General features: G+C 42.7%; 1 protein-coding gene across 7 annotated transcripts in view; it reads right to left on the bottom strand.

Moving 5' to 3' along the window:
• The window catches only part of ATXN7L1 (ataxin 7 like 1), a 76,885-nt gene that overhangs the window by 14,386 nt on the left and 37,503 nt on the right, over positions 1–24,996 (bottom strand). For 6 of the 7 annotated variants that reach the window (XM_081023555.1, XM_081023556.1, XM_081023554.1 and 3 more), the window contains 2 exons: positions 10,834–11,056; positions 4,389–4,666 (listed from right to left, as the gene is read on the bottom strand). In XM_081023555.1, coding sequence (XP_080879681.1) covers positions 4,389–4,666; positions 10,834–11,056 — 501 coding nt within the window. Of the gene's footprint in view, positions 1–4,388; positions 4,667–10,833; positions 11,057–15,713; positions 15,808–24,996 lie in introns of those variants that run through there. The other variant, XM_081023560.1, reaches the window with a different exon arrangement.

Below are 24,996 nucleotides of genomic sequence, written 5' to 3'. Positions count from 1 at the left end.
CACCAGCATCACCTACCCCTTAACAGCAGAGCATTTAATGTAGCAAAGGGAACGGCTGGTGCAGGCCTGCTTCCCATACTGTTCTTGTGTAATGGATGGATTTATTAGTACTTCACTAAGCTCAATATGAAATGTAATGAAAGACCTGGAGGGAGGGAGATTGATGGAGATTACAGGCTTCTTTCCATGGGCGTAGGTGTGCAGAAGAACTCGCATACCTGTTAGAAGGCATGTGGAACTATTCTTTTCCTTCCCTCCATTTCCTGTTGCTTGTCCCAACTGCTCTATCAGAAAAGTTATGGGCTACTCATACTCTTAAGATCAAAGCAATGGCCAATCATCGTGTTTTGGTTACAGATCAGGGCTGACAACACAAAGCCCACAGGCCACGATCTGGCCTGCTAAGGGTTTTCGATCAGCTCACATGCAGTAGCTTACCTGTTCACTCTTCCATCCAGGCAAAACGTTTTACAGAGCCAGGGGGTGCCATGCTGTGTGCATGGCCCTGGCACCAAAATTTGTGGGAGCCCGGCTCCTTCATGGAGACTTTTGTCAGTGCCCTAGGGCCCCAGGCAGTTGGCACCTATGGCTCACATCATCACTGCCTGTACTGGTCAATGGGAGTTGAAGAAAATTAGTATTAGGTAGAGCCATAGGCTCCCCACTTAAGGTCAAGGATTGGACCCAATCTGCATGCACAAAGGCATCATCAAACATGAGAAAGTGTTTCACTAATACAAAACAGTGTTTAGATCCTGCCATTTAAACAAAGCACAACACTAAATTTAAGTATGTGCCTTTCAAGGTATGTCATTCAAAAACAGAACAGACATGCCCCTTTCTCAATCTGCAAAGGCCAGAGAATTCTGGATCTCTGATCAAAGCGTGAGTGGTGAAATTAATGGGATCAGAAGACTTTCCCACAATAAAATGTGTCATTTTTACTATTACATAACAGAGCCAAGAATGTGATAAGAATTCTCAGGATGGTTCAGAGGATCATTTTCTACCAATTTCTTGCCACTTGCAACTTTTGGCAGACTGCATGTTAAAGGTCCAGCATTAGCTCTTACGAATGGTTGCAACCACTCCTGAATATGGCATAATTATGCACTAATTACAAAGATCTTTCTTGTGTTTATTTTGTTCTATTTCTCCACCAAGGTGTTTTGTTTTTTTGTTTGTTTCGTTTTTAATGTCAGGAGAATAGCATACATGATAGCTTGCTCATTTGGACGCGACTGCAAGCTATGGTTTGCCCAAAACTGAAGTCAGTGAGGGAACTGGAGTGCATGAGGGACAAGGGAACATGCAAGCCCAAGACTTGCTCATGTAATGCCAGATCACAGTTTGGTATTACATGTTTAACAGGTCATTTAATTGTGCTCCCTTACTAACTGTGGTAAACATATGTTCCCAACTTTGCTTTCTGACATTCTTTAAAATATTGTTCTGCCCTTAATCTTGTCTCGGTTACACATACCCAACTCCTTCAGCCTTTCCTTATATGACTTGCCTGCTGGACCTTCTGTCACCCTCATCACAGAATCCTCTGAACTTTTCCTCTTTGTTGACAATGTTCTTTCATTGTGGCACCTAGTGCGGAACACCATACTCCAATTGGGGACCAGCCAATGCTGAGAAAGAGGATACTATTCATTTACTCCGTATAGCATACCACTCACAGCCTTTACTATCAAACCAACATTGCCTCTTCACTATCATCCGTGGGCAGAGGATGTTGTAAAGTGTACTTAAACTGAGAGAACATGGAGAGGTATTCTCAGATGAGTGTTCCACAACTGGGGAACTCCTCCTGTTGACCTATTAAACTTTGAGTCTGTAAGATACCCCTGTTTCAAGTAACCTACAGCTATACTTCAACTGGTGGGTCAGGACCCACAACTAAGTCAGACTAAGAGAAGGTAACGCTCACTGTTGGCACTAACATCCAAACACATGCATGGTAAAAAATTAAGAAGAGACCCCCCTAATCATGAATGAGTGCCAGATCTGTGAAGACTGAACAGTACTGTGCAACACATAATAAAGTCTAGGAGGACAGGGAGCTGCTATTATTAGACTAATGCTATGGTGGAAAGTTCGTCTCTTCTTAGAACATCTATATAACTATGCTAATACGAATGTGTACATTCAAATACTATCAGACCAATTACTGTTTAGTATTCCTAAGGTATTAATAAAACATGCCAAATAACCATTAATGATCAAATACAATCTTCAATGTTCTTTTATTGCACAGGCCTGCTAAAAGTCAATTCTTTGAGAAAAATAAAACTTCCCGGAAAGCTTTTCACTCATTTCATAGAAGCATCACAGTGCTAGATGACAAGGGCACACAGTCTTGAGCCAAATACACCTGTTGCTGCCTTTGAACTAAACCACTAAAATGAGATAATGAAAACTATACATATAGGAAGTAATCTGAATTGTCTGCTAAAAAGACAGCATCCATATTTGTGCATTTCCCATTTATGTGATCTCTCATTAGGGAGTTACCAGTTGGGCTTGTCCAATTGCGAAAAGACACTGCAGCTTTGAAGCAACATGCACAAAGCAGCTGGATAATCAAAGGGGGTGAGTGGATAATTTCCTTCGTACAAGAGCTAGTATTTCAGCACACACAAATTTCTCCAAAATTGTAGTTTTCCTCCTTTAATGTTAAGCGCTAATACTTTACTCAGGCATTGCGTACATTTCTCCCCCAACATTTGAACAAAGATGACTTGATTGTTCAGCTTTGCTTTCTCACCTCAAATGTTTCTTAATTATCATTTATTTTTCTTGCTCACATAACTCTCAATTCTAGACTTGCTTCACTGTAAGATTCTATTTTCTGGTCCTCCTATTTCTGACCTTTGTCCTACTCTCAGTTCCTTTCTTCACTTGAATTGCTCTGAATATTCTCCCTTTTCCTCTTGTTTCGATTTACCACTAACTTTCTTGCTTTCAAGCATCTTCGTACCTTTGGACTGCTACACCTTTCCTATTTCTCCATCTTCCACCACATTCTCCACTCTCCCATTAACCTTCCTTCTTAAATCTATCCCTTTCCTCCGGAAGCCCACTTTATGTTCCTTCCCTTTAAAAAAAGCAACCCGTTGAAAATAATCATTTCCTAAGCGTCCCATGGTTACTCCTCCGTTCCCATCCTCTATTCCTTTCTCTTGTTCTATTCCTTATCTTGCAAGTCTATCATGGTTACGAGCCCAGAGCCAATGATTATCTTTACTTTTCAAATTTTATGCATTGTCCAGATTTTAAGCGCTGAAAACAAACAAAACACCTTTTTTAAAAATCAGGTTCTTTCCTATATCATGGTCCAAATAGAATTGTACAAGCAACATTCCTGCAATAGAAGGCGTTCTGGTCATCTTCAGTACACATGAAATGATCTTTACTCCTTTAAGTTTTTAGGAGTACAGTAATAAGTCAACAGTTAGTAGTTTATACAGTGCATGATTGCCAGTTGAAATGCAATGAGCAAAGCTATGTGTCATTACAGCGATGCTTTGTTCCAACAAAGGCATGAATATTCACATGAAGGGAATGCTGACCGATGAGACAAGTAAAGAACACCTACCTTTAACCAAGAGAGAGGAAGTACTTTGTGCAAATCAATTGCTTTTTTTTTTGCTTGTTCAAATTTGGGAACACTGGGTTAGTTCCAGAGGTTCCCACCTTCCACAGGGGCAAGGAAATATTCAGATCCAAATCCATTTTATTTAAATACCGCTGAAGGGAAGCGCAGCCAACAGCCTCCTTTATGAGATAATCCTGTTTGATTTTTACAGAATGTTTTCCTTAGTTCTCCTACGTTATATTGCGTTTTGCAAAATTAAGAAATAATGCCAGAACACCAATACAGTGGTGCCTCGCAAGACGAAATTAATCCGTTCCGCGAGTATCTTCGTCTAGCGGTTTTTTCGTCTTGCGAAGCAACCCTATTAGCGGCTTAGCGGTTTAGCGGCTATTAAAGGCTTAGCGGCTTAGCTGCTAAAAGGCTATTAAAGGCTTAGCGGCTTAGAAAAAAGGGGGGGGGGAAGCAAAAAAAATATCTCAAGACTCGCAAGACATTTTCGTCTTGCAAAGCAAGCCCATAGGGAAATTCGTCCTGCGAAGTGCATTGAAAACGGAAAACCCTTTCGTCTAGCGGGTTTTCCGTCTTGCGAGGCATTCGTCTTGCGGGGCACCACTGTATAAAGTGTGAGGCAAGTTGTGCTTCGGTATTGATGCATAAACAGATTTGACATGTGGGCCGAGATCACCATTATGTAAATAATAGCTACGGCATATAATAAATAGCAACAAACGCTACTAACGAAGAATGATGGGATCTCATCAAGTCATGCTACAATGCTACTTACCTGAAACTCTCTTGTAAGACTTGTTACTGTTTTTAGTGCCGTTTTGGTGTTTCTTGTCTATTGATGGAGCTATGACGCCTTTGCCATTCAAAATCTTTTCTGGCGATGGTGGCACCAATTTACATGTCAAAGCAGATTTAATTGGAGCGGATGTGGTAGATGAAGAGGCCGAGGAGGTGGAGCTGGTGGTAGTGGTTGCAGAGTTCATTTTAACATTGGCACCATCTGCCTTCACTAGGTTAGGAATTTTCTCTAGACTGACTACGGGAACAGGAACACTGAAACACCAAAGAAAAAGTCTTCAAGATGTGTTTTCTGCACCATGCGACATATAGTCTCTCAACTTCCTTCCATGCTTGGTTTCACATTACAGCCACTAACCCTGGAATTAACCTAAAACCGGCACATTTAGTTATACTGTTTATTAACATGTGCGCACACTATTTTCTTAAAGGCCAGTTCTAAACACAAAAATATAAGTGGTGGGATATGTATGTATTTTTAAAAACCTATGCGTACTTGTTTTTAAAATTGTTTTCTCTTTGATTATTATTATGCCTACTCTTGAAATAGTGTAAATTTATAAGGCTTACTGGCTGTATGGTGCAGGCCTCTATCACAGAGAATAAAGGTAAAGGTAAAGGGACCCCTGACCATTAGGTCTAGTCGTGACCAACTCTGGGGTTGTGGCGCTCATCTCGCTTTATTGGCCGAGGGAGCCGGTGTACAGCTTCCGGGTCATGTGGCCAGCATGACTAAGCCGCTTCTGGTAAACCAGAGCATGCACGGAAACGCCGTTTACCTTCCCGCCGGAGCGGTACCTATTTATCTACTTGCACTTTGACGTGCTTTCGAACTGCTAGGTTGGCAGGAGCAGGGACTGAGCAATGGGAGCTCACCCGATTCGAACCGCCGACCTTCTGATCGGCAGGTCCTAGGCTTTGTGGTTTAACCCACAGCGCCACCCACGTCCCATCACAGGGAATAAAAGGAGTCAAAAGAATATTAACATTTTCAAATTTATCATCCAAACTAAAGTGTTTGATAGACAGAAGAGAAGTCTTAAAAGATTTTAATGGCATGCTTTTAAATATTGTCACAGCATTTAATAAATCTAACGGACCCTGAAACAGAGGAGCAGAATGGAACCCCTATGCGAAATGATCGCCATCTGTATTTCAGTTCCAAACTACTGCAAAATGTGGCACAAATTCAGACTCTCAGAATTGTAAGTCCCATGACTACAGAGACCTTTACTCTGTAGAAGACTATGTACACTGATCGTGTAATATTAACAGTGCTTCATTAATAAAAAAACAGTTTCCAGACACTGTGATGACAAATACATATTTTGAAGTGGAACTGGCAGAAGTATACAAAGCAAGCAAGAAGGATCATTGCACTCAGCTTTAAGTTCTCCCGGCTCCATTAAAGTCTTGTTGCTTTATGATATTATTACCATACTTAATTTCACTTTGTGATCTCAGTCAAACTTAGAAGCAGTTTTCACACACAAGACTAAAAACACATTCAGCTAATGTTGTTGATACAGGAGAAAAAAGAAAAGAGGAAACTGGCATTTTTAAAGATCTTCATTGGAGGCCATTCTTTGGGTGCCCCAGCCTTTACTGGTTAGGCCAGAAACCTCCTGCCCAGCCAACGGAAAACCATGGCAATAGACACTGGCATTGTGAATTATCTGTGTTGATTTCAGTGCCAAATTAAAACTAACTTATTTTGAAGACTTTATAACCAAGGTTTCTAGAAGGCTTTTCTGTTTTATAGTTATCTTGCTGGTATTTTACTTATTATTATTATTATTATTTAATGTATTTTACAGTGGTGCCTCGCAAGACGAAAAGAATCCGTTCCGCGAGTCTCTTCGTCTTGCGGGTTTTTTCGTCTTGCGAAGCAAGCCCATTAGAGGTTTAGCGGCTTAGCGCTACAGTATTAGCGGCTTAGCCGGCTTAAAGATCAGCTGATAAGCGGCTTAACGATCAGCTGATAAGCGGCTTAACGATTAGCTGATAAGCGGCTTAGCATCAGCTGTTAAGCGGCTTAAAGATCAGCTGATAAGCGGCTTAGCATCAGCTGTTAAGCGGTTTAGCGGCTTGGGAAAAAGGGGGGGAAGGAAAAAAACCCCGCAGGAACTCGCAAGACATTTTCGTCTTGCGAAGCAAGCACATAGGAAATTCGTTTTGCGAAGCACCTCCAAAACGGAAAACCCTTTCGTCTAGCGGGTTTTCCGTCTTGCGAGACATTCGTCTTGCGGGGCACCACTGTATTTAGAGATGTGATTTAAGTACACTTATGTTAACCGCCTTGCACACTGCCCAGTGAAAAGGGAAAATACACTGAAACAGACACAAACATTTAAAAACCCAGTGTACAGTTTAACCAATACAGATTTTACATCCACGTATGAGATTTGCTAAATGCGCCGTAAGTCAAAATAGCCTGAATCATTAGGACATTGAGAAGATCTTTGACTGCCAAAAATATTTCACAATCAAAATTCTGGCCAGTACCTTTTGTAAAATTTCACATTAAAGTTAGGTTGTTGTAAGAAATGTTTAACCTGGTTGCTTTAAGAATTTGAAAAGGGCATTCAATTTTTCCCCTTTTAAAATACCAATTCCTTTTTTGTTGTTGTTATTCTTGTTTTCAGTACTTCAGAAGTATAAATACAGAGATAGAGATGTAGTCATAGGCAGAACGATAGCTCCACGCCTCTCTTGTCTCATGCATCCATATGCTCTCCTTTGCCTTCAACCCATATTATCTTTCTCCATTTCACGATACGCTATTCTTTCATTCATGGAAGATTTTCTACGTGAGGCATCTGTCCTGTGTTTACCAGTTTTTAAATTTCTCTACAGTTGGAAATGAGGGCTGTTGCTCCTTTAGTCACATGATGAGAGAATATTCACTGTGTTCCAATCTGTGCAGAATTTTAAAGGAGCCCAACACAGACTTAGCAGAAGTGCTGTCAGGCTATCACTGCATATGAGGCCCTATTCTATCATATCAACATGGTTAAACCAGCTCTGGCTGTGTTTTAGCATCCGTTGTTGGGCGCGGGAATTTAATTATAATGGAGTTACTTTCACAGCTAACTTGCATCAGCAAAGTACATCTCTACAATAAACATGATGGCATATACTTCCTGGGTAAGTGAATCATTCAGAACTTTATTTTGCACAAGGGACAATGACTGAGTTTTGAAACTGGGCAACCTGCAAGAAGATGGGTCAAAGCCACAACTGATTCCATGAAGCAGGTCCTATCCCTTAAAAAAACCCCCGTAAAACTGCAATCCAGTAAAGGGGGACAAAGAAGCCAGACATTAGGATGAGTAGAGATAGCCTAGTGATAAAGCTGCAGTTGAGAACGTATGGGATTGGTGAAAAGGCACCCTAGCCAACCGGAATAGAAATTGGGAGAGCTCAGTTGGTAGAGCACGAGATTCTTAATTCCAGAGTTGTGGGTTCGAGCCGCACACTGGGCAAAATATTCCTGCACTGCAGAGGGTTGGTCTTTTGGTCCCTTCCAACTCTACAATTCTATGATTCTAAGTGCTGCTTTTCAGTAGATGCTGGACAGAGGCTTGAAAAATTAATCTGGATCAACCTCTCAGTAGAAACAGGACTGTTTTCTCTGCTTTAAAATGGGTTTGAGTCTGTGGTTGCTACCTTTTGCCTATAAACGACAACTTTGGAATGGATATTGCCTGTTACCTATTGAGAATTCATACTCTTGACGTTATAATCCAAGAACAAAAAGTAGCAGACATTCCCCCAGGTATATAAAATAACTACTGGGATTAACTAATATTTCATCAGCTTTTTGCTGTCGCCATGTTGTCATGGGGTGGGGTTCAGCCATTTTGATGTGATTCCTCCTATCCCCTCCTCAGGAAATGTCTTTTCCAAAGGAAGTCTGAATTCCTTATTAACTTGCAAAATCACAACCTCTTATTGGGTCATATACAACTAACTTTTACTTGGAGTAGACCCACAGAATTTAATGGACCCAAGTTTGGTCTCACCGAATGTGGTCCAAAGGAAACAGCACAATGGCAGCCGAGAAAATCAGTAACGTCCCTTTCTAATATTATGTCATTTTTAATTAAGAGCAAATGAAGTAGCATACGCTCCAACATTTCTCCGATGAAAATAGGGATGCCCCATTCCATAATGATAATTTTACTATTTATACCCCACACATCTTACTGCGTTGCCCCAATCACTCTGGGCAGCTTCCAACATATATAAAAACATAATAAAACATTAAGCATTTAAAAAAAACTTCCCTATACAGGATTGCCTTCAGATGGCTTGGGGGTCGGATAACTCCATACCCTCCAACATTTCTCCAATGAAAATAGGGATGTCCTAAGGAAAAGCGGGACATTCTGGGATCCAATCAGAAATCGGGATGGCTTCTGTAAATCAGGGACGTCCCTGGAAAATAGGGACACTTGGAGGGTCTGAACTAGTGCATATCCAATCTAATTCTCACAGATAAAGGAATCGTCCTTTCTACTCTATATGCTACAATTACGATGCGTTCAACTTTTGTCCCTTAGGAAAGAAAACTGTTCAGTAATGGGCCTTGTCAAATATTAAAAACTGCAATAAAGATACAAGAGCCCATATCCTATCACACAAAGGCCTGAGGTTGCTCTTCTTCAGATGTTTCCAGGACAGAAATATCAAATGCAATATTGACAAATTATTATTTTTTCTAGAGAAAGCCAGAGCAAGATATGGCAATATGATGCCCTCGGTTTAGAGGCTGTTCTAGATTATAAATTAAGGGAGGGTCTATATACTGAAGACTGCCACAGGAATCCAGGACAAAGGAGACATGATGAAAAGGGTCACCACAGCTGTAAAAAATGATATAGTATATCTGACTTCCTCGCTGAAGTCATAGTTTTCCAGATCTCAGGAAGTGCAGGCCCTGTTAGAGATCCTGACAGTCATTTAGCAATGCCTAAGGTTTGTTTTGCAAGGGAGACTTCCTTCTGTACATGTGCAGAGACACTAGTATTCAAGCATGTTTTAACTCTTTTGGCGTAAAGTGCTATTAAAAAGCAGCCCCAAAGGGCTGAAAAAACAGGTCCTCATTCAAAAAAGGTAAAGGTAAAGGGACCCCTGACCATTAGGTCCAGGCGTGACCGACTCTGGGGTTGCGATGCTCATCTCGCTTTACTGGCCGAGGGAGCTGGCATACAGCTTCCGGGTCATGTGGCCAGCATGACTAAGCCGCTTCTGGCAAACCAAAGCAGCGCATGGAAACACCGTTTACCTTCCTGCTGGAGCAGTACCTATTTATCTACTTGCACTTTGACGTGCTTTCGAACTGCTAGGTGGGCAGGAGCAAGGACCGAGCAACGGGAGCTCACCCCGTCGCGGGGATTCAAACCGCCGACCTTCTGATCGGCAAGTCCTAGGCTCTGTGGTTTTTGAAGATGACGTTCTGTCGCATGCATGGAAGTCTGTTGCAGCAGCAGGGCTGCAGGGCTGATTACAGTCCAGAATGACAGCACAAATACAACAATAAACGAAATTATTGACAGTTTGATGCCTTTTACTGGTACCCAGAAATCTACTGTATCTGCTTAAGAGCTGGTTGGGCCTGCCACTAAACAAACATTTCCTATTAATGCCAATGGGGCTGCAACATGAAATGACTGGGGGGGGGGGGTTAGGTGTGCACATATGCATGTGTTAAGTACACACACACACATACCACAGGGCATAAATGGAAGTTTCCAGCTCTTGCGCCATGAATGAATTCCCGCATGTAAATAATTCACAAGGAATTAGTCAAATAGAACACCACAGGCAATTGGGCAATTGGGCAGATACAACACACAAATCATGCAGTAACAGTAGTATTCTTATATACAGCTATTGTCTGGGATCCAAGTACCAAATGGGGAATTCTATACTTCCAGCTGTGCTCCTGGAGCTCCTCCTACCAAGAGCAACACCCGGAATGAAGGGGAAATTTTGGAGCAACCGTCAACACAGCACAAGGAACTAAGGAGAGGCAGGAAAGTAGTGGGTGTGCGCCTGCAGTATTGGCACTGAGGTACCTGCTTAAAACTCACCTGTTCACTCAGACTTCCTTTGAGGGACAATTCAACTATGTTGATAAATTCATTTGAGCTACTAATTTGCGCTGTCTTTGTTTTGTGGATATAATCTGATTGTTTATTTTATGTCATTTTGTGGTACACCACAAAAACAATATGCCCATCTTCTATTTAAGACACACACACACACACACACACACACACACACACAATACTCCAACGCTAGAAGAGATCCATTATTCAGCCACATATTAAATTTCCTTGCCTGTTTTATAATAAATATTAAGAAGAAAAAGGAGAAGGAAAAAAACCCAAAAGTTTTCCAGAACAGCAACTTACCAAGGTTTATCCCTTGATACTTTCGAAGAAAAGACCATGTGCTGTTTGCTAGTGGAGGTAATTAGATTGTCTTTGGGCGTTTTGAATGGCTTTGAGTTGTTACTGACAGGGTTATGGCCGCTGATACAGGATCTCGGTTTCATCTGTATAAATGATGCCCTGGAATTGCAGGGTGGAGAAGCTGGAGATGGGGAAGGCTTACACATTGAACCGTGTCTTCGTTCTAAAGCAGGGAGGGGAAAACCCAGAGAGAATGAATAGGCAAGACAATGGCAGCTACGTAAGAAAAAAGAAAGAAACCCAAGCAGTATAGAAACCACAAGCCCAAAGCATCCTGAATAAAACTGATTTGCTATTCAAACATTATTTATACTATAATATATATTATAATATACAAATGGCCAAAATAGTAATGGAGTACAGTGCCACACTGTGTGCTTGGTGAATCAATGCTAATGGCTATTGCTGAGCTGACATTGAAATACAGTCCTTGGAAAAGCCAAATGGAAACCCGGTGGGACTCTTATGTCTGATGAGTAGGCTGGTTTGCAGGTATCTTCAGCCTGGATACAAGCTGTATGGATAATAAATAGAATTCTCCTTAACACTTCTTCACTCTGTGCTATTCAGCTTAACAAGGTGGCCGAATAATTACACAACAAAGGTACAGTTCCCTCACAAAAATAATTCCCAGCATTCCCCCCCCCCCCAGTTTTGTTTGTAGACTTGTAATTAAGAATAGAGAAATGTTGAGACTAGGGCAAATAATTTTAGACGTGGTGGCAATTACCATGATCTTAATGGCACATTTGTAAAATAAAAAGAGAATCGCCAAGGAAATGGCTGCTGTACATATATGTCATCATGTGATCCCATGCTTGAGCAGCGGAAAATAAAAGTAACTGGCTCACAGATCAGTTACAAGCTTTGAAACAGTCCTAAACTTTTTGTCCTGACTTCCTGTGCCTGTTAGCAAACACAAAATGATGTACAGTGGTACCTCAGGTTACATACGCTTCAGGTTACATACGCTTCAGGTTACAGACTCTGCTAACCCAGAAATATTACCTCGGGTTAAGAACTTGGCTTCAGGATGAGAACAGAAATCGTGCTCCAGCGGCGTGGCGGCAGCAGGAGGTCCCATTAGCTAAAGTGGTGCTTCAGGTTAAGTACAGTTTCAGGTTAAGTACAGACCCCCGGAATGAATTAAGTACTTAACTTGAGGTACCACTGTACTATGATATGCAAAACTTCAAATTTCAGCCTTTTCATTTGCTCATGATTTGATCTGCAGTAACAGTTTGCACATACTCGTTCTCATTAGGGACCATTAATTACCACATTTCTAGGAAATGCCAGATCCTATCTTTGCAACGGGGAAGAAATTGAACTACGAACTGAATCTGAATGAACTGCCTAAGTGTTTATACTGATCAGTATTTAACTATTTATATTAACGGTCATAATCAATTAAAAACAAAAGGGCAAGAAAGGCAACATTAATTCCTTCTTCAATCCTTCAGTAAAATTAAAGTGAGAAGCCCATGGACCTTAAAGGTCACATTCTGTCCAACCAATACAAGGGGAAAGACGCTCAATGTGTCAGAGTCAAGGGCCTCTCTTAAGAATGCCCTCTCTTCCATTCCATGCACATATCAAATGTCTAAGCTGATCTCTAAACTGGCTGTACAGTCTCATGCATGCAAAAGCCAATACCTCGTTATACATTTAATTCACATACCCCAATGTTAAAACTGTGTGGATTAGCTTTATGTCAATAGATTATGAAGTTGGATAATCGATCTTTAGTAGCAACATGATCTCAACTGCTCAAAAATGCCCAGTGCTTACTAGAGCTCTTAAAAAGAACACAAGCCAAGTATCACAAGTAACGCTGCAAACATTAGAAAAAAGAGTAAAGAAAATTGGAATGTGTGAAAAGAACAATGCCTAGAAGAATGAATATTTATGCCTTTACATTATCAAAATCTAGCATATCAGATCGTGTTTATTCATGCTACAGTCTTCAGCCAATAACTTGTGCATATGCCGGAATAAAGTTTTGTCATTCCTGTTTATTATCCAGGGTTGTTTATTTGTATTGAATTTTGAACTTTGTGATTACCCAAGTCACCATATGCTACAGTGGTCAGTTATTCAGAGAAAAACACAAAAAGGTGAGAGCCAAGAACTCCAAATTATTACTATGCTTTCGTATTTCCCCCCAGGCTTACAGATTAATTGCTGATTGGAGTGAAACAAATCATTATCATCTCAGGATAAAGAATCATATGAAAAGCCCTAGGAACAACAAATGCAAAAAGGCAGGAAGTGAAGTAAATTTCAGTTGCGCAGCCACAGGATGCTAAGTCAGCGGCAGAAGAGTAGAAATGAGTTACTAAAGAAATATCTATAAAAGGAACTTGGTGGGCTAAAAATGCGACCATTTCAACCCCATTTCTGCTGATTAAAGCATTTTTCCTTACTGGACCAACCATAAAAGGACTGCTAAGCCCCTTTTCGGTGCTTTTTGAAAAAACTTTTCTTAGATATGCTTCCACTGCCAAAGCAATCAGGCCAGTGTCCCCCCACCCTATCAGATCATGTGTGGTTGATTAAATGTAGCGTCTTTATCGCCAACAACATCCTGTTGCAAATAATCATAGCTGCATCAGGGCAAGAGGTCTCCCATGCAATGGTGGTGGGCAGTAAAAACACCAGCATAATATGGCAGATCTGATAGTATCAGCCTTGCTGCCTAGTCAATGAGATAAGTTTCTTCTCTCCATTCACAGTTAGGATAATAAGAGAGCTTAGAATTCCTCCATTGATATTCTGTCTTTTTAAAAACCCCTGTATTTTTTTTAAAGCTCTCTATAAAATATAAGACTTGGACTAGGCAGTGATATGATGTCATTATGTTCATTGCATGATCCCTGATTGGCATGGACTATGCCATGACTATCAGCATGGACTAACCCCTTCATGGATCACTGCCTTGCCGTGGCGAAGGGGCTTGAATAACTCAGAGAAGCTATGAGCTATGCCGTGCAGGGCCACCCAAGATGGACAGGTCATAGTGGAGAGTTTTGACCAAACGTGATCCACCTGGAGCAGGAACCGGCAAGCCACTCCAGTATCCCTGCCAAGAAAACTCCATGGACAATTGGTGCTGGAGGAGACTCTTGAGAGTCCCATGGACTGCAAGAAGATCAAACGTATCCATTCTTAAGGAAATCAGCCCTGAGTGCTCACTGGAAGGACAGATCGTGAAGCTGAGGCTCCAAGACTTTGGCCACCTCATGAGAAGAGAAGACTCCCTGGAAAAGACCCTGATGTTGGGAAAGATGGAGGGCACAAGGAGAAGGGGACAGCAGAGGACCAGATGGTTGGACAGTGTTCTCGAAGCTACAAACATGAGTGTGACCAAACTGCGGGAGGCAGTGGAAGACAGGAGTGCCTGGCGTGCTCTGGTCCATGGGGTCGCGAAGAGTCGGACACGACTAAACAACAACAACATGCCATGAAGAAGCCCTTTAAAATAAAATTAGACAGCAGCAGTAATTCAACAAATAATGGTTGCAAATAGGGTGCAAAAAATGCACGAAGTAAGTGAAGGGAAGGTGTGCAGTTTGCCAGATTCTTCCAACTTACTGAAAGGGCACTTTTTACATTGAAAAATGAGCCTCATGAAAATAGAGCATAGCGTTATATGAAACCCTGCAGGTCACCACGGCCTTCCCAACATTTAAGCGCTCAGAGAGTGCCAGATATGGGGACATAACTCTGTGGGCAGACAAAATACTGGGAGCAAAAGAAGAACAGAGGCAACAAAAATTTTACTTGTCTCAGGCAGGCTTACTGAGATAGAGCTCAAGATCCCCAGTGAAAACTGGAAAATCAGGCCACCACTAACCCAGCTAGAAAGCTACTTATCAATGTTAGCTTACAAAATTGAAAACCAGAGACTCAGAGCAAGGTAGGGACTCATTTACAATGGTGTTAATGTGCTACTGCAATGTACTTCCTGTTAATATCGCAAAACTATAGATTGACACACTTCATTTGGAATTTTCATTAAGCATGCAACCAAACTGATTTCGTACAGGCATACCCGTCATAAGTCAACAACTTTGTAGGTTACTATCTTAGTAACTGATATGACGTATGCTTCCAGTTTAAAAGGTTTAAACATTAAACCAAGTGCCAAGCATATTTTAATACAAAAAAGCATACTCTTGTAATGAGCCAAATAACTTGAGTCATTGGGGAGATTAGGGATAACAGGCAGTTACTTCACAGCCAATCGCCATAAACACCTTGCTAAACACTTTCATTTTCCTTGTGACAAAGTATAGCACACACTGTTGTCCATTAAATTAAATAACAGAAAGGAAGGAAGGGAGAGGGAAAGTCTGCTAACAAATTAGAGCGTTGTAGGAGTGGTAGAAAATATCCAAAGAAAAATGTATAACCTGAGAGAGTTGGATAAACATAGTTTCAAGTTTGGTTGAAAACAATCTTCAAACTGAATCCACTCCAATTGTATTTGCACTGTTGAAAAGGAAATGGCAGAGAGTTTAGCTTTGGCTCTTCGTGTAAACTGACAAAGGAAACAGACTGCCGGGTCGAAGAAGAGTACTGATGTTTTTGATTAAAAAAAAAGCAATTTAAGAAACTTGTTAACTCCAGAGACATAACTGGAAAACAATCAGCTGAAATACCCACCAAGTTGCACTTTTCCTGTATTGGTTACACACATTGTCTTCCGACATAAAACAGCTAAAAACTCCTCATTTCTGCTGGGGAGGGGGAAATCAGCAAGAAGACACAGTATACAAAACAGCTTGCTAGAAGAAATGTAAACTAAAAGGACTTACACCGAGGCCCAGTCTGCCAAGTTAATCCAATTCTAGGGCGACTGTAAACAACTTGTACTGCTGGAACATGAAATGATTCACGTTACGGACACTGTCAGAGAATGACAGCAATATGATTAAGTATTCTGCAAAGGCTGGAAGTGAGGCAGGCGACTGCTCCAGCACACTTGCAGAGCCAACTGTTTTGACTACAGACACAAAACACCATCACTAACCAGGTTTCACACCCTACCAGTTAGACAATATAACTTTTTAAACAGCTTAAAAAAGAGAAAGACAACTACCACTCATTAAAAGGAAAATACTCCGCGCATTAATAAAGTTTTGTTGGGGGCAAATCTCAAGGTGACTAAGTAGGGATGGCGGTAAACTTACCCCCCAATTACCATGGCCTTTTGCATTTTGAAAACACAGCTTAGGACTACCACACAATTAGGTACTGTCTTGTGTACAATGTGGCTTAGCATTGGCCAGCAACTCTGTTCACACAAAGACAACTACCGTATTTTTTGCACCATAACACTCACTTTTTTCCTCCTAGAAAGTAAGGGGAAATGTCTGTGTGTGTTATGGAGGGAATGCCTACGGGTGGCATGCCTACGGATTTTCCTCCTCTAAAAACTACGTGCGTGTTATGGTCGGGTGCGTGTTATAGAGCGAAAAATACGGTATCTTGTCTGTTGTTCAATCAGTCAAGAGACCATCATTTCTTTTTCTACTGTCAAAAGTTTATTCACTGCTCCTCAGTGTTTCTCAAGCTTGAGTGACCAGCTGTTGTTGGACTACAACTCCCATTGTCACTGACCACTGGTCCTGCTAACTAGGAATGATGGGAGTTGTAGTCCAGCGTAAGCTGGGCACCCAAGTTTGAGAAACACTGTGCTACATATTTTGGTGAGTTCTGCAACCAACCGATGAGGAGGCATACGCATAACAACTATTTCCTTTGCTGCACAAACATACGAAACTGTCTTATATGGTGTAAGATTATTGGTCCAGCTATTCCTGGACTTCAACTCCCATAATTCCTGAACAATGGCCATGTTGGCTGAGACTGATGTCCAAAAACATTTGTAAGGCCACAAGTTACTTGTCCCTGCTACTATTGTGACTGGCACCAGCTCTTCAAGGTCTCAAGGAGAGGTTTCCCCCCACTTTATTACCCAAGTTTCATTTATACTGAATTAACCTATAATATTTTGCATGCAAAACATGTGCTCTACCCACTGAAATATGGTTCCTCTATAGAATCAAAATCCAGCCAAATAACCCATTTGTGTGTTTTATGTAAACAGAGGAGTGTCATAATGCATTCTAAAAAACCAATATATTACAAATGTTGACTAGTCATTTATACCAATAAAACCTGGTTCTGTTTTAACAGTGATCATATCTAGGGTTGGGGAATAGATGAGTGACCCCAAACTCTGAAAGTAAAGCCATGTTCCCAACAGTCCAAAGCACGCTCAAATGTTTCTGCGCATGCACTGTGGGGTTTTTTTTGTGAGGCATGCATGGAGCTTCACAAACCACCGTTTGATTCCCCACTTCAACAGTCAATTAGAACAAGCAGTGTCTATTAGCTGAATACAGGCAACTTTCCCCTTCATTCCCACTTGATGAATTTCTACCTCCCACATACCTTTCTCCTAAATATTTTGCCAAAGCTCCAATTCGAACTTAACTGCTACTTTTAACAAAAAGCATAAGAATGCGAAAAGCAACTTTAACCCAACCCCCTCAAAGTAAGTTGCAGTACTGCTTTCAACAGAAGCAAAAGTTCTCAATATGTGGCGGTGTCAGTAGCTGCTCTTTGTAGCTTATGGTTACAACACGTCCCCGTTTCCCGGGGACAGTCCCTGGATTTACAAATCTGTCCCCGGACAAAATCTGTCCCCGGATTTCATTTAACGTCCCCGGATTTATATTTTAAGTGTTGTAGATTTATTAGTAGGGAATGAATGTTGCGTGATTGGTTCAACAGCACAAGACACATCATATGGGGACTTCCAGTGAGGCAAAATGGTGGGCGCCACGGCAGCGAGCAGCTCCTGAAGCCAGCCAGAGCCAACTGCGCTACCCCCAACCTTGCTGCACCGCCACTGCCGCTCCTGAGAAGAGGTAGGAGAGCACCGGGAGGGCAAGGACACGTGGCAGAGCCCAGGCCCGACCCGAGCCTACTCCACAGCTGCTAGTGCTCCAAGAGAGCAGGCTGGGGCCCAGAGGAAGGCCGCGCAACAGAGGAGACCACAGAAGAGAAGATTTTTTTATTCTATTTTTTAAAAAGTAAGAAGTAATAACTTTTTTTCTCTCTTTTCAAAAAATAAGTGTCCCAGATTCTTTGAAAAAAACCTTACTGTAGCTTGCTTTGTAATTATTTGACAACGGAAACTACAGAAATGGCTTGAGACTGAAGGGTTAAAATTAAGGGGTGGCATCTGACAAAATCATATGCAGAACAGACCCACTGAAATCACCCTCCTTCCCAAAGCCTAGTTGGTGCTTTCCCAGCTTTGGGAAGGCAGTGGGAGGGCCTAGGGCGCTGCCAGAGCCTCGTGCCTCCTTTTCAAAGACTGACACTTCACTTAGCTAGCTTTGGGAAAGCAGTGCAAGGACTGGGGGGTGTGTGTCAAATTCTGGCCTTGCTCCCCTCCCCCCAATGCACAACAAGGCAGCACGTGGCCCGCGGGTTCCATGTTGATCTAAAAAAGTTGGGTCGCCCTGCTCCAGATCAGCTTCAAAAAGTAAGGAATAAGCATAGCCAGGAGGAAAAGCTTGGAAAGGAAGAGTTTGTATGGAGGGGGAGCAGCAAGCAGGGCAAGGGTTAAGCACCACCTTCTCCCACAGAGTCTCCCCGTCATATCACCTACATTAGTCAGCAGACACATGGCAAAGGAACATGACCTGCCAAGGTAATATGCAGTCCCTTACTCAGCTTCCTCCAGACAATTGTGTGCAGCCTGCACATAAACAAGCAATCAAATCAGCCCAGAAATCCCCTGACCGTATTTGTTACTCATCACCGATGAAACTCCGGTTGCACCTCACAAGTGGGCACTGCTAACTAACTACAGAAGGAAAGCCTGTGCTTCTCTCTAATTTGGTGAAATAAAATAAACAGGGCTGAAGAGAATATTAAAGTAATTCCAGGCGGAAGGAGCATGCCAGCTTGCAACAGTCACTCTTGTAACAGAAAAAAAACAAACCCTTGAATAACAACTAATAATAAATTAAATATACATTGCTCCTCTTGGATGAAAGCCATCAGGTGATTATCAAGTGTGGAACAATAGATCTAGTATTGGATATATTTTTGTTCACGTATGACATGCTATGAGATAATTCTGCTTCAAATCTTATTCAGATTAGGGAGGGAGCAAGGAGGGGAATGAGGAAAGCGGAAATCTGTTTCTACACCTTACCAAGTGATATGGCAAGAATTACACCTGCAGAAATGAAAGCATTTGACTGCAGCTTTCTACTGTTAAAGCCTCCTTCAGATCCCAGAAGAAGCCAATAGTTGCAAGGCCAAATATGTAATGATATGATCTCCCTCTACTGGCTATGTATATGCAAGCAGCTGAGAAGCTATGAAAATCTGAGTGTTCCAATAGGACGCTTTTCAAACGACAGGAAAAAAAACTAAATTAAGTTATTGCCACATTGGGAAATTAAATAGCCTTTTCCTCCTGTTCCTGTGCTGAAATTCCTGAATAAACCCACGGGCCGTGCAAAAATACAAAACTGAATGTAACAGTGGTCAGAGTTCCTAAGCTATGGTGTGAATAATTTCAATCCACACACTGTCTTGCAGGCACACATATTTGGAAAGACGTCCCTCAGCCTCACCACTCCCCTCATATCTCTAGCATGCTATACAACTTTCTTAAAAGAAAAGAAAAATAGCTGAAAGGCATGGAAGGAAGACATCCCATGCTGGACACTCGCATCATCCCAAGGTGCCTGATGAAAGATTCAGCCACAACATAATAGCAAGCAAACAACTATAAAAGATTTACAGCCATACCTATATGGCCTATGGTTTGACGAAGCGCCTTAACATTGTGCGTTTTGAATTTCTTCCCCCATTCTTAAAAAAAAATCTAACTCTTATCTACACCTCATTCCTAGATCTCTTGACGAGATAAAGGTAAAGGTAAAGGGACCCCTGATCATTAGGGTCCAGTCGTGGCCGACTCTGGGGTTGCGGCACTCATCTCTCTTTATTGGCCGAGGGAGCCGGCGTACAGCTTCCAGATCATGTGGCCAGCATGACTAAGCTGCTTCTGGCGAGCCAGAGCAACGCACGGAAACACCGTTTACCTTCCTGCCGGAGCGGTACCTATTTATCTACTTGCACTTTGTGCTTTTGAACTGCTAGATTGGCAGGAGCAGGGACCACGCAACAGGAGCTCACCCCATTGCGGGGATTCGAACCGCCGACCTTCTGATCGACACGTCCTAAGCTCTGTGGTTTAACCCACAGCGCTACCCGCGTCCCGTTGACGAGATAGCAAGTCACAAAATATTGTGGTGGTTTACTGTACTGTGAGAATTACAGTAAGAGAGGGTTTTTTTCCTGATGACCCACACCTACTATGATTTGCGAATGGGAATGTTATGATCCGTATGCTAGACAGAGAAATAGAGATTAAACACAGTTTTAAATAATAATATTCTTTACAAAGGGGCCACAAAGTCACATGTTAGACCAGCTTTATTTCACACTGTAAGAGAAGCCCCCGTTCTTTATCCATAAGATCAGTCGGTGTTGTGGCCTACGGTGCCTTCGGCTTTTACGCAAGAGGTAGCTGTTATTTAAAGCAGCCAAGGAAGTGATCCTAACAAGTGCGTAAATGTGTAGGAAGCTTTCAGATGCTGAAAATAAAACGAGGCTGTTGATTAGCTGTGCACTTTCAAAGAAAGGGCAGCCTAAAGAAGCAAACTGTTTAGCCACGAAAGTTATCTGAAGCCTTTTCCTCTACTTATACAGGCAATCAGTAAATTTAGCACAACGGAATATGCTGCTCCATCACACACACACACACACACACACACGCCCAGGATGTACCTCCAGATCAACATAAACAGAGTTCGCACTCACAGCCAATACTTTAAAATGAGGTTTATCTCCAAATAGCTCAACTCTGCATTATTAAAGAGGAGGCAATGAATATAGCACGACAATAAGAAAACAGCACATGTGGCTGATATGAACTCCAATATTTAAATTGAGTATTTTGCTGTGCCCATTCACTTGCATCAGGCTACTTTTTCATACGGCTTGAATACCAATTTGTGGGGCCAGTGTGTTGGGGGGAGAGATTCAAGGTGGAAATCTTATTTGTTCACAGTTGGCACATGTTCATTCTAATGCAATACTCTTTTCGGCAGGGTGGATCAACATAATTTCAAACCAGAACCTAAGTATGTTGATTGAAAGCAAATCTCGCTAATTTGAAAGGGAGTGGTTTGCTGAGTAAGGATGCTTTGAGGCAGGAACTTCCCACAGTCCTGGTCTGCTTGCTTTTGTGATGAAGTGCAGAACACACTTGCTTAAGCAAGAACTGCAAACAGCAGGTACCTTTCTTCAGGAAGCTTGTGGAATTCAACTTCTGCCACATGCACACCACACATTTAAAGCACACAGTAAACCCACAATTCATGCACACTGAACTTGTGTGCATTCAGCTTTACACAAGTGGCAAAAATAAAAATAAGAAGGCGGGAAAGGGGGCAGGATTCAGGGGAAGATTCAAAGTGCTGGTTTTGACCTATAAAGCCTTAAATGGCTCAGGACTGCAATGCCTCAAGGGCTGCCTCTCTCCATATGAACCCCGAGATCAACTTCTGAAACTCTTTTTCGTGCCTCTTTGAGAGGTTTGGAATGTAGCAATATGAAAACGGGCCTTCTCTGCAGTGTTTCCACGCGTGTGGAATGCTCTCCCCAGTGAAGTTCGCCAGGCACCTTCATAATACACCTTTTTAAAACGTTCCTTTTTAACCAGGCCTTTGGTTGATTTCATTGACAAATCCTACGCCCTTTTAAAACATGGGGTTTTTTTGGGGGGGTGGGGGGTTATTAGGTTGTTGTTTTGATTTTGATTATATATTTTGTGGTATATTTTGATTTTGTTCTGTGAACCGACCTGAAACCTCTGGGTATAGGGCAGTATAAAATTTTAATAATAATAATAATTTTAAAAATGCATTCAGCCATGGACTGGCAGGTCTGTATCAGTCCTGTATTCATTGCCGCTTGCGATGTGGACTGGTGGGAGCTAGCATAGGAAACAGTCCCTGATATTTCACGGAACAGAGGCAGCCCAGCTATAAAGCAAGGGAAGGCTTATTATGGCCTAGTTCACACAGTCCTCATGCTACACAGATGCTATAAACAGTGGGGGGGACAGGACTGTGTCCAGCCTTTCCACATCATAGATTCCCAGGTTGCATGTAGCATACTGACTGCAACATCTGGACCCATGTGCAATGAGTTCTACATACCCCCCTTTGCAAATGTTGAATAGTTTCTGCCTAGTAAGAAAGTAATCCAAACTTGGCCATTCTGGCAATTCTGATCCATGGGCATAAATATTTGTTTCAATGGTGGCTGCACAGGGATAATACCTCGTGTCTGTAGGTTGTCCCCTGTGTTAATTAGTGGCAGCAATCAACAGAATGTGATTTCCTGGCCAGTCAAAAATTAATTGCAGCTGGGACCCTCTTTATCCCAAGTGTCGAATGTACAGCAAGCTCGTGGGAAAATCTGCTCCTCTTTCTAGCTTAAACCTTGTGGCTAGGAAGGAGAGGCAGAAAATCAGAGGCTCGCTCTGCCCCGGCAACTTCTCTAATCTTGGCATGTACCGTGTATGCAGAGCAAGCCAATGCACATCCACCTTTACCCCTTCAGCTCACAGGTGCATTGACCTGCTTTGCTTTTGTGCCCTACAAACACTCATAGTAGCCCCCAGGCACGGAAGAAGAAAATGAAAAGCGCAGGAAGAAGCCTCTCACTAAGCCCTGTAGCTTGGAAGTACAGAAGCATTTGACTTTTGCCTCCAGGTCCAGAGACTAAGCTCACTCAACAGAACCCGTCTCCCTTCTTGCCATGCCAAAGGGATGAGCGAGCCTGCAAGCAGGACCTGAGGGCAACAACTCTCTCTCCTCCTGGTATTCAGAAGCACACTGCCTCCAACAATGAAAACAAAGCGCAGCCATTAAGGTTTTCAGCTATGGATAGCCTGACTCTCCATTAAATGGGCCATCCTAGTTGGTGGCCATTGCAACAGCTCATGAAAGCGAATTCCATAGTTCAACTCTGCACTGTGCAAAGAAGGGTTTTCTTTCGTCTGTCCTGAACCTTCCAACATGCAGTTTCATCGGATGCCCCTGAGTTCTGGTGTTTTAGGAGAGGGAGAAAAACTTTCTCCAAGCCAAGAATAATTTGAGGCATCTCCATCACGACTCCTCTCCTCACCTTTTCTCTAAACTAAAAAGCCCCCAAATGTTGCGCCAGCCTGGTCCTTGCCTGGTCTTCTCTCCTAGCCAGCAAGTGTGTTTGCGCTGCAACAGATGTTTGGCCTGTCTATCATCTGGTTGCAGTGTCTGCGCTGTTTGTAGTGGGGGTTAGTGTTTTAACTGCGGGCTAAGTGAATGCAGCTGGGGTGCAGCTGTGATCTAGGGTTCGGCCCCGAAGGGGACAACACAAAAGGGATTCGCCACTTTTGATCGCCCCTTTGGGGAGATGCTCTGTCAGTCAGGGTATAGAAGTGTAGGCCTGGCACTGTGTGAGACAGGTTTGTGAGCCTCAGCCAGGGTGAGAGCCTAGCTGAGGGGAAATCTGGTTTGGTGGAGTTCCCCCTGCGTGAGAGGCAAGGGGAGGAGAGCAGCTAGCGGAGTCAACATCTACCTCTGAAAGTGTGGGGTGCCTATTACCACTGGGCCTTAGTTTACTGTTCTGTGGTCCATGAATGGTGGCGTCAACAACTTTTCTGTCTGGATTTTCACTTTTTGAAATATGGCAACCTAGGTAATGCTTCTGAGTGGAGTGGCAGTTGTGAGGCTGCTCCAATTCCAGTGGTGGTGGGCAGGGGAAAGCATGACTGGAGTTGGGGGGCTTCATTCTTTGTTCCAGCCCTTTCACTCCACCGGAACTCTCTGTGGGATGTGAAACACAGAGCAGTCAAATACAACATTCCTAGAGTGGACATAAAAAGGGGATGTCTGGACCAGCCAGTCAGAACTTCCTGTTTCCTCCTGGGCTGGGACAGACTTCCTCTGCATGTGACCAGAGGTGGGCGTGGCCTCACCTGTGCAGGTAACAAAATACCTCAGGGGAAGCAGACACCTCTCTCTCTGACTCCATTCCTCAAGGAAGCAACATCTTCTTAGCCTGAGATGCTCTCTTGGCTCCCAGCCAAGAGAGGTCAAAGGAACTATCTCCTTACGGGATAGATTCCAGGTGTATATATTTAAGTCTGCCTTCTGGGATCCTACTGTGAACAGAATGTGAGTAAACTATTTTATATACTTTTATACAAGACTGTGTCTTGTCTATCTTTTTATGAGGGAATAAAGGCGAATTACCAAGGAAACTTATTTTAGAGGCTTATACAAGCCTGGCAAAGACGTTATCCGCTGTACAAGTTTAAAAAGGGGAATGTTACTCTGCTAAATTGTAGAACTTGTTAACACAAGTTGGGAAGACTATAATTTAACAATATATCCTCTCCTGCCTTCCTGAACATTCCCACACTCTCTTGTAGCATATCCGCTGAGCCCTCTGATCTGGTGGTTCTGTTGCTGAATCACAGATCAGTCCACAACAAACTTGACTGCGGATGAGCAGACTGATTTGCCTTGTGTTACTGAGACTTGGGTGAGTGAGCTGGGTGGGCCTGACCTTACCCAGCTGTGCCCTGCCTCTCGGGTTTTCGATACTGTACCAGGCTAGACTGGGGGGCGGGTGTCGAGGTGGGGATGCTGCTGTTGTCTACAAGAAGACCATCTCCTCTTGACCTTGGAATGGGCTTGGGTCTGCATCTGGTATTGAGTCAGAGAGACACCTCAGGGATGGTGTGCTCTACTGATTTCTTTGCAATCCTGACCAGGCTGGCTTAGGTAGTCTCTGTTGGAGGACTCTAAAACAATAATCCTGGATTATTTCAATATCCACACAAAGGCCGCTGTCGGGCCAGGCGAAGACTTCATGGCCTCCATGACAACCATGGGTCTTTTTCAGATGGTCATCAGTCCCACACACCAGGCAAGGCACACTCTT

The sequence above is a fragment of the Podarcis pityusensis genome (assembly GCF_964106645.2).
Source record: "Podarcis pityusensis genome assembly, chromosome: 10".
Classification (NCBI taxonomy): domain Eukaryota; kingdom Metazoa; phylum Chordata; class Lepidosauria; order Squamata; family Lacertidae; genus Podarcis; species Podarcis pityusensis.
Note: the sequence above shows the minus strand (reverse complement) of the source record. Positions and strands in the feature narration are given on the sequence as shown.